Raw genomic sequence first — 11080 nt, 5'->3', positions numbered from 1 at the left:
TATTTTATATACTTTTTAATAAATATAAACGGAATGTGATAACTGTCAATTCATACAACATTATACATTTTCTTTAACATCTGATATCGAAGTGTGTCAAAAGTCCAAAATGGTCGCTTGGAAACACTTCGTATACTCTCAGTTTTTCTAAGCCAACCAATTCAAAATACATTGGGCTAACGGATTTGGGATCGGAATCCCTCAGGTAGATCCGGTCAAACCGAAGGCGAGGCTTGTGGTCGGAATCGAACTTCTTGTTTGTGTTGAGGAGCAAATCCCACGTAAACTCGCAGTTCAACCTTGACCCCGTCATCTCCCAAACGTCAGAGATCCCTTCCGGTATGCCACCCATTTCAGAGAGCTGACAGAAAAGGAAATATCTCAAGTAAAGTTGCGGCATAGTGCATATTCAGAATGGATAATGGTAGATACACACGACATTGAATACGTGTGAATATCAATAATTAATAAGTCGTGTACAGTTACTTTCTTTATCATCTGTTCAGTGATGAATCTTAACAAATCTCAAACTCTCATTAAAAAGCCGTCTGGAGACTAAAACATGACGCAGGATATGTATTTTTTTTCTGCCATGCTCGTTACCTTCACAGCTTTATGAGACATGCACCACAGCTTAAAGCCATATGTGCTGCAACTTTTTTTGGGCAAAAGTGTTTATTGTAAAGGACTATATATTATAAGGGCCTAAAATGGCCCCCTAAAATGAACATCATCATTTCACTTTAATTCTTTGTTTTCTTTGTACAGATAAACATCTGATGTTTATATATAATGTTCATTTTGGTTCAAGTGCCTACAATTTAGAAATATGACATTGTAAAGACAACCTTTTCCCGCCATTTTTGCATTTTTAGCGTAAAACAGCTTGTTTTCAAGCAGTTTTTCCTTCCGAAAACATAGAGTGCATTCTTGAACAAATAAAATATTTTAATCAGAGATGTATCTAGCCAAGACTAATAAGTGACAAAAAAATTTCCTTGTTCAAGCATGCGCTCTATATTTCCCATTCGTTAATAGATAAGAAAAATGTCAATTTTTGGCTGATTTTGATTGAATTATAGAAATGGCGTCACTTCTGACGTCATATACTGCCAGTGAGTGCAAATAAATAGATGAAAAATATATTTTATATCAACTCTTCTAAAAAATTAGTTAACATTTTATTGTACCCGAAACACTTAAAAAATGGCGAATTATGGGGGCCAAATTTAACTCTTATCATATATAGTTCTTTAATGATTTCAGGGTGTGTTTTATTGTGCTAAAACCATTATGACGTCATAATTGATTAGTTAAATATTTTCCCGTACTTTATGGCTTTATATGAATTATTTTAAAGAAACAAACAGCAATTCAAACAGTTCACCCGAATATGAAGTTGGTTGGTCACGTGATCAAATCCTGTGAAGCCCAAAGGGCCTCTCTGGATTTGATCACGTACCAACCAACTTCATATTTCGGTGAACTTTTTAACATTGCTGTTTATAACTTATATTAACGTTTGAAACAGAATTGTTCATAACTGTTATAATTACAAAGATTTTATGCCTACAACAATCCAAGCGACAAGCGCGTGCTAGGATATGTGTGTGGGTTTTGTGTGTGTGTGTGTGTGTGTGTGTAGTCATAGAGAGTAGAGCGCATACGATGTCCCTGTGATGTAGGTCTGTCATTTATTTCAGTGTCAGTTTATAAATTATTGGCAAACAGAAATCAACTTTATCTATCAGGTGTAGTACTACTTATGTACCGTTATCAGTGCATGTACATGTATTTCATTTCTTTTATCAAACTTATGCACGAACTATATCAACCTTGTACGAGTGTCATATTGTTTTTGAATTTACTGGGCTAGTGTTAATACAAACGGTAGTCAAAGGGAAAGAGACTTGCTAGAGCATAAATTGAAATTGGCTGGTTTATTCATTTAGCTAAAAAAAAACTTTGGAAGGAGAGAGGCAACGTACTATAGGTCTTCATTTTAGTACCTCCCAATCTCTAAGGTTCATATCGCCGCCAAATATGACTGTATAATTTGCAGATTCCCTCTTCATCCGACGAAAACAGCTTCCTAGCTGTATTCTCCTCAACTCGCTGAGAGCCGCCATACTTTCTAAGTGTGACGTCATAAAGATGAAAGGTACACCCTTCAAGCGACACTGGATATTAATAAGAACAAAAACAGATTGTATTTTGTAGAAACGTATTGTTGGCAAAAAAATATACATGTATATTTTATTTCTAAAAAATAAAACAAAACAAGAGGTCCATGGGCCACTCTGCTCACCTAAGCAACACTAGACATAATAAAATCAACTATTTGAGGTCATATCCAAAATATCGGGACAATGAGTGAGTAAAATAGATCCTGTTTTAAAAGATTTTCAAAATTTTCTACGGATTTCTACAAATGTTCTTATGTTGAGCCCCTTTTGTAACTAGATGATTTCATATTTTTATCACATGTTGAGCATTGCTATTCTCAAAAAGATCTTAAACAACTGTTCATGCAAATATAAACCTATAGAAACTTTGAACCCCTAGTGTGGCCTAAGAATTATCCAGGGCCACAGTCTTAACCACTGATAATCAACAAATGTCAACATGCTTGCGTATTAGTAATAATATAATACTATATATTTTTGAGAATGATCAAATTTATTTCTTATGAAAAAATTCGCCCTCCACCATTATAGTCTCATCCTTTTTTATTTGATTTTTAAATATTGTTTTCTAAAGAAATGTATATTACACTACCCGAGGTTGCTTCCACTCAAGTAACAGCTTTTCTGCATGCATAATTAGTTTTCGAAAAGAAGATCTTTCTCTTTACATTCCTTTGTAAAAATCCGACCCCCATGGTGGCCCCAACCTACCCCTTGGGATCATGGTTTGAACAAAGTAGAATCTACACTCTCTGAGGGTGATCGATCGATCCACTTAAGTTACAGCTTTTCTGTTCAATTAGTTTTTGAGAAGAAGATTTTTAAAGATTGTTCTCTATATTTCTATATAAAAATCGACTCCTCCATTTTGGGCCCATCCTACTCCTGCGGATCATGGTTTGAGAAGGATATTTTTTTAAAGATATCAATTTTTTTTAAATTCTTAATTATCTCCCTTTTAAAGAAGGCGTAGCCTTTCATTTTGAAAAATTTACCTAAGGATGCTTTGTAATAAGTTTGGATGAAATTGGCCCATTGGTTTTGGAGAATAAGTCGACAATGTAAAAAGTTAACAAACGGACAGACAAACGGACTCCGGACAAAAAGTGATCAGAAAATCTCACTTGAGCTTTCAGCTCAAGTGAACTAAATACAAAACAAACCAACTTTCTCTTGTTTTAAACAGCATTACCTGTACAAAAATATACGTGATATTAAATAAATATCTAAAGATTTCATTTACATCAAATTTCTACATTTCGAAGTTCATACCTGCACTGTTAATAAGTTTCTTCCAAAGACACTGAATGGATATGGAAATATCGATTTGCCTATGAACTCTAGATCTTCAATTTTCAACATAATGGCGACAAAATAGCCTGTTATGTCGCCAGGAATGATACGGTATTCAGGACATTTCTTACAGAGGATCGCAAAAGTTTCCAAAACTACCTCCTGAAGTAGAACCACATGGGGATTTACCCTGTAAACAAACACAGTTGATTTCCTTTGTAAGTTTCAAGGAGATGTAACTTTCTTGTAAAAACATATCTGAATTCTTGCATGTAAAAAATTACAGTGTATCCGATAATTTTCGCGAGCATCCAACCTTTGCTTTTTTCGCGATCACTTTGAAGTTTCACGTTGCAAAAAATACAATACGCAGAAATCAATCCGGCATTGTTTGTTTTTAAATTAGAAACTTTCATATTTACATATTCCAGTGTCTTTGTCTGTGATAACACTACTAATCGATATCGTACTATACAGCCGAATAAATTCAATTGACGTATTGTTCAATTATTGCGCAAGCGGGGTTTGCATACAATATTCTAATTTTAATCGTACAACTGCTGAAAAGTATATAAATATGAGTAATTTGGAATCATTCTTTGAATATTATAAGGTGATAATTTCGGTCGGTGCGTGATCAAATCAATCACTGACCTCAAAGAATGATTCCTTATTCCTTAAATAATTACAAATTACGAATGACGCAAATTTTAAACATAGGTAATCACAGATTACAAAGCTCACCGAGACGAGGCATCACCTTTCTGAGGAATCACCTTTATGAGACCACCTTTATCATATTATTTGAAAATCATAGTTAATAATGATCTTGGATATACATGGATACTGTTTTGACACAATATCGTATAACAATATCATATGTTAAAAAATTGTATAATAATCATATGTTCATTTCAAAGGGTATTATATGATACAATGTCTATCAATACAATAATATAAAATATGATATTACATCCTATGATACCTACAATATATATCATATATAACAATAAAATACTGTAATAAATAATGATGAAATATGATATTGTAACATATAATATGACATTGTTTCTTGTTATACATTATTGTATTTGCTCACATAATACAATATCATAATAAATTATGACATTGATATTATATGATACAATATAATAATATATGATACAATATTATATCACACAATACATCACAATATTGAAACATATAGTATCATATTGTATAATATTATAATATGATATTGTATTGTATGATATTGTATATTTGAGACATGATAGGATATTGTATCATATGATACAAGAAAATTAGATACAACATTGTATTATATCAATTGATACAATATCATGTGCTATAGTACTATATTATATCATACAATATCATATTATACTATATTGTATTAAATGATGCAATATAACATTATACAATATCATATAATACATTTTCATATGATATAATAATATATTATATAAACCAACATATTATATTATACAATATCGTATCATATGATACAATATATATTATATAATATCATATGATACAATATTGTATGTTGCAATATCATATGAAATAGCATGTGATAAAATAGTATATTTTACAATATCATATTATACAATATTGTATCATAATAAACAATTCTATACATAACAATATCATGATACAATATCATATCATAATGTACAAAAAAATTAATACAATATCGTATCGTATCATATAACTTTTTACAATGATATATGATATAATATTGTATCATATAAAACAATAGTGTATCATATCATACAATACTATATCATAGAAATCATATTATATCATTTTGCAACAAACACATCTATCAAGCAGGTTTGAGATAGGAGAATTTTTTAAGCATCCTTGATAATGGAGATCTGCATCTGAAGCTACCTCTGCGTTTCATTTATTATATAGTTAAATCAACTAAGCAAGCTATTATCTATAAAATATGTGACCTGTTCCAAAAAAACAAATCTCATCCAGCATCCGAAACCTACGCCTCAGATTCAGCATTCAAGCCTGCCAGGTGCATCAGTATCATAAGATGCATCATCCATGCAAGTTTGGTGAAGTTACGACCAGTAATAACTAAGATATAATCATAAGAGAGCACCTGCTCCAAAAACACCAGCTCTTAAAACCTTAACCTCCCTCCAGCATCCGAAACCTATGGGTCAAATTCAGCATTCATGCCTGTCAGGTGCATCAGTATCATAAGACCCACCATCCATGCAAGTTTAGTAAAGTTAGGACCAGTAATAACTAAGATGTATTTTTTAGCATCCCTGATAATGGAGATCAGGCTCTGCATCTGAAACTTCCTCTGTGATTTATTCATATTACAGTTTAATCAACTATGCAAGTTTGAAATAGTACTATTATCTATAAAACATGTGACCTGTTCCAAAAAACTTAAACATATCCAGCATCTGAAACCTATGGCTCAGACTCAGCATTCAAGCCTGTCAGGTGCATCAGTATCATAAGGCACACCATCCATGGAAGTCTGGTGAAGTTAGGACAAGTGATAACTAAGATATAATCATCAGAGGGCACCTGTTTCAAAAACTTTAACCAGCTCAGAAAACCTTAACCTCCTCCAGCATCCGAAACCTATGGCTCAGATTCAGCATTCAAGCCTGTCTGGTGCATCAGTATCATAAGACGCACCATCCATGGAAGTCTGGTGAAGTTAGGACAAGTAGTAACTAAGACATAATCATCAGAGGGCACCTGCAACAAAAACTTTAACCCGCTCTAAAAACCTTAACCTCCTTCAGCATCTGTAACCTATGGCTCAGATTCAGCACCCAAGCCTGCCTGGTGCATCAGTATCATAAGACACACCATCAATGCAAGTTTGGTGAAGTACGGACCTACAGTAACTTAGATATTGCTATCAAAGGGCACCTGCAACAAAAACTTTAACCTGCTCCAAAAACCTTAACCTCCTTCAGCATCCGAAACCTAAAGCTTAGATTCAGCACTCAAGCCTGTCTGGTGCATCAGTATCATAAGACACACCATCCATGCAAGTTTGGTGAAGTACGGACCTGCAGTAACTTAGATATTGCTATCAAAGGGCACCTGCAACAAAAACTTTAACCTGGTCCAACAACCTTAACCTCCTCCAGCATCTGAAATTTAGGACCCAGATTCAGCATCCAAGTCTTTCAAATCCATAAGTAGGTCCAGATGCATCATCCATGCAAGTTTGGTGAAGATAGGACAAGTAATAGCTTAGATACAGGACCTGCAACAAAAACTTTAACCAGGTCCAGACGCCGACGCCGACGCCGACGCCGAGGGTATAGCATAAGCTCCCCCTGACTTCGTCTCGGTGAGCTAAAAAGTAACATTCACCATTTTCGAAAGTAATGCGACACGCGAAAAAAATGAATATACGGTAATATGAAAATTTTTCATTTTCAAACATGGGATTTCCAAACAGAGATAACATTCAACTGCTATTTTAACAAGAGGCCCATGGGCCACATCGCTCACCTGAACAGCAGTTCCTTGTAACATTACATTTCGTAGCATATGCTTTTTCTATTTTAAACATTGAACCCCTTTCTGGGGACCCAGTTATGGTCCGAGGTTTATGGTTGGCTTGAACAACATAAACAGTAACATAGGAATGAAAATGTGTAGCACTGCGGTAGGACCGCACGTACACAACCTGAAAAACTGAACGTAGCAGAGTTCCACTTCAAGAGAAATAACTCTCAGACTGTACAGAACATCAAGAAAGATAACTCTTGGTTCCACTACATTAGAGTTTACACAATTTGAGGATCCTTGCATAATAATCTCACAAACTGTAGCATTATAGTTCTCGAGAAAAACTTTTTAAAAACATTTTCAATATATCTTTCTATGTTAAACTTTGAACCCCTCTTGGGGCCACAGTATTAGTCCAGGGCTAAAGTTTTAATTATTTGGAATCTACGTTATTTAAGGATGCTTGCATAGTTATCTCACAAGCTGAAGCATTATAGTTCCCTAGAAAAAGATTTTTCAACATTTTTCCTCTATATTTCTATGCTAAACTTTGAACACCTCTTGGGGCCCCAGTATTAGATTGAGGTCACAGCTTTTATAATTTCGAATCTACACTATTTGAGGGTGCTTACGTAGTTATCTGACAAATTGATGCATTGTAGTTCTCGAAAAGAAGATTTTTAAACATTTTCCATATATACCGGTACTTCTACATTTAACTTTAAACCCATCTTGGGTCCCTAGTATTAGTCCAGGGGTCACTATTTTAAAACTGTCGAACCTTCATTATCCAAGGTTGTATGCATGATAGTAATCTCACAAATTGAGGCATTGTAGTTCTCGAGAAGAAGATATTTTAACGTTACCTTTATATTTCTATAATAAACTTTGACCCCATCTTGGGGCCCCAGTATTGGTCCGGGGGTCGCGATTTTACCAATTAGGAATCTACATGAGCGAAGGCATAGAAATTCCACAAACTAAAACATTGTAGTTCTTGAGAAGAAAATTTTTAAACTTTTCCTTTATGTTTTTTAAAATGTTTAAATTTTGAACCCCTCTTGGTGCCCATCAATTGTCCGGGAGTTACAATTTTTTGAATCTACATTATTTAAGGATGTACATGTATGCATAGTAATATCCCAAACAGTTGCACTATAGTTCTTGAGAAGAAGATTTTAAAACATTTTCCTATATATGTTAAAATCTAAACCCCTACTGGGGCCCCACTTTTTATTCAGGGGTCACGATTTTTACAATCTTCACTATATATACAACCGTTTGTGTATGTATTGGCATTTTTGGTGAAGTGGTTTTTGAGAAGAAAATTTTTAAACATTTTTCATATGTAGTTCTATGTTAAACTTTGAACCCCGCCTGGGGCTGCAGTTTTGATTTGAGGGTCACGATTTCTACAATTTAGAATCTTCATTATACATACAAGCTTTTGTGTAAATATTGGCATTTCTGGTGCAGTGGTTCTTGAGAAGAAGATTTTTTAAACATTTTCCTAAGGTATATCTATGTTAAACTTTGAACCCCGCCTGGGGCCCCAGTTTTGGTCCGAGGGTCACGATTGTTACAATTTAGAATCTTCACTATATATACAAGCTTTTGTGTAAATATTGGCATTTCTGGTGCAGTGGTTCTTGAGAAGAAGATTTTTAAAACATTTTCCTAAGGTATATCTATGTTAAATTTGAACCCCGCCTGGGGCCCCAGTTTTGGTCCGAGGGTCACGATTTTTACAATTTAGAATCTTCACGATGTATACAAGCTTATGTGTAAATATTGGCATTTCTGGTGCAGTGGTTCTTAAGAAGAAGATTTTTTAAACATTTTCCTATGTATTTCTATGTTAAACTTTGAACCCCGCCTGGGGCCCCAGTTTTGGTCCGAGGGTCACGATTTTTACAATTTAGAATCTTCACTATATATACAAGTTTTTGTGTAAATATTGGCATTTCTGGTGCAGTGGTTCTTGAGAAGAAGATTTTTAAAACATTTTCCTATGTATTTCTATGTTAAACTTTGAACCCCGCCTGGGGCCCCAGTTTTGGTCCGAGGGTCACGATTTTTACAATTTAGAATCTTCACTATATATACAAGCTTTTGTGTAAATATTGGCATTTCTGGTGCAGTGGTTCTTGAGAAGAAGATTTTTAAAGACATGCACCCTATACTTACTGTTTCGCAATTATCTCCCTTTTGAAAAGGGCTGTGCCCTTTATTTTTACAATTTATAACCCCCTTTCCATAAGGATGCTTTGTACCAAATTTGGTTAAATTTGGCCCAGTGGTTTTTGAGAAGAAGTTGAAAATGTGAAAAGTTTACAGACGGACGGACAGACAGACAGACGGACGGACGGACGGACGGACGGACGGACGACGGACAACGGGTGATCAGAAAAGCTCACTTGAACCTTCGGTTCAGGTGAGCTAAAAAATTGGGGCCACATCGCTCACCTGAGCAACAATGACTTTAAATGGGCGTTCAAAATATGTTGTGCCATATGGCCCCTCGGTAGAATAACAAAAAATAATTGTAAATTATTCGAATTTTACATTTATTATTATTTTTTTTTGCATACACGTAGTCTTTGACATTGTACCTTTATGGTATACTATTTTTACCGAGAATAAGAAAATCCTATGCAAGATATAAAACTAAACATTTGGTAGGGGTACACTGTTAACTTAAATTCCAATTCCCTATATTCAATTCAATGAAATTGAATTCCCTTGTATTTTATAAAAAAAATTCCTACAGATGTGAAGAAGAAAAGTGTACCTCAATGCGCTCAATTCCTCAAATCAAAAATATTCAAATATTTAATTTGTCTTCCCCATTATAAATAAACGACTGTTGTTTGCCTGGCGTAAACTCGTGTGACTTTTATAACCTTACTAACACTTGATTGATGAATACACTTGAAGGGAAAATGTTGTCACGTGACATGTTAAAGAGCAATAAAAATCAATGTATTCAAAGGCATATCACTCTATTTTACTAAGGCCCACCCGTTTATCATACGTCATGGCTGCCTCGTTTTAGAAGTATGAAATTAAACATGAATTATTACGTTTCTTCTTAAATAGGTCCACAATTTGTCTATCAAAATTTACATCGAATATAAATACACCGGTCTGTAACATATCCTGAAAATATCAATGACATTTGTTAATTATCATCGACGTAAATTGAAAAATCTCGATCTGCCCCGGCTTTTACATGTATTTTGTCCCGGCCCGGGTTTGCCTACCCATTTTAGCAAGACTAGTATGGGATACCGAACCCGAAGCTATAAACTGATTGAAACACGCCTTTCTTTTATTATTATTTTCGTAATATTTACATTATCCAGTGTCTTTGCCTGTGATAACACTATGTATCGATTTTGTACTATATAACCCATAACTTCAAATTGGGGCGCCAGCGGGGTTTGCTTATTTATATTTAAATATATATTTATTTTTGTTATATTCAGTAGAATATTCTCACTATATAACTCTATATAGACGAATAGTCATTATTTGTAATATTAGCTCGTCCGAAAAATATTGACCGGTCAATATTTTTTTGATATTGACCGGCTAGGAATAATATCTAATGAACATTCCCTCTGTTTCAAATAATCGCCTCTGATTTGTTGATTTGTAAACGATGACGTAAATAACCTTTCGCGACTCCAAAACAAGGTGACGTCATAATAGAGAGTCAGTCAAGGCAAGTAAACAACGGACGCGCAATGCAACGGTTTGCTATCATAACGGATATAAGGATTTGCGAATTTTTGAGAAGGAAAATCAGGTAGAACATCTGTATGTTAATTCTTACAGTCGGTGGAATATCACTAGTCACCGTTTGATGCGGAGGATATTTTGAAAATGAACTTTGCACAAAATTGAATTTGTGAATTCTTTGTTAAGCTGAGAAAATTACGGCGATCTGTTTTCAATTACTTTCTTAAATTTTGATTTGTTTCTTCATATAACAAAACAAATACTGACTGTGTTTTCGGGCAACATTGATTATATTAGCCCCCTTGGGACGAAAATATTGCCCTCCGCTTCGCGTCGGGCAATATTTCGTC

General features: G+C 34.4%; 1 protein-coding gene across 4 annotated transcripts in view; it reads right to left on the bottom strand.

Moving 5' to 3' along the window:
* The window catches only part of LOC109618389 (tyrosyl-DNA phosphodiesterase 2), a 32483-nt gene continuing 21403 nt past the window's right edge, over window positions 1-11080 (bottom strand). For all 4 annotated transcript variants that reach the window (XM_066084477.1, XM_066084476.1, XM_066084479.1 and 1 more), the window contains exons 4-6: window positions 3459-3669; window positions 2010-2180; window positions 1-361 (exon numbers count right to left, since the gene is read on the bottom strand). In XM_066084477.1, the coding sequence (XP_065940549.1) occupies window positions 74-361; window positions 2010-2180; window positions 3459-3669 (670 nt within the window). In that variant the 3' untranslated portion in view covers window positions 1-73. The remainder of the gene's footprint in view (window positions 362-2009; window positions 2181-3458; window positions 3670-11080) is intronic.

Source organism: Magallana gigas, chromosome 5 (assembly GCF_963853765.1).
Source record: "Magallana gigas chromosome 5, xbMagGiga1.1, whole genome shotgun sequence".
NCBI lineage: Eukaryota > Metazoa > Mollusca > Bivalvia > Ostreida > Ostreidae > Magallana > Magallana gigas.
This window is presented reverse-complemented; position numbering and strand designations above follow the sequence as displayed.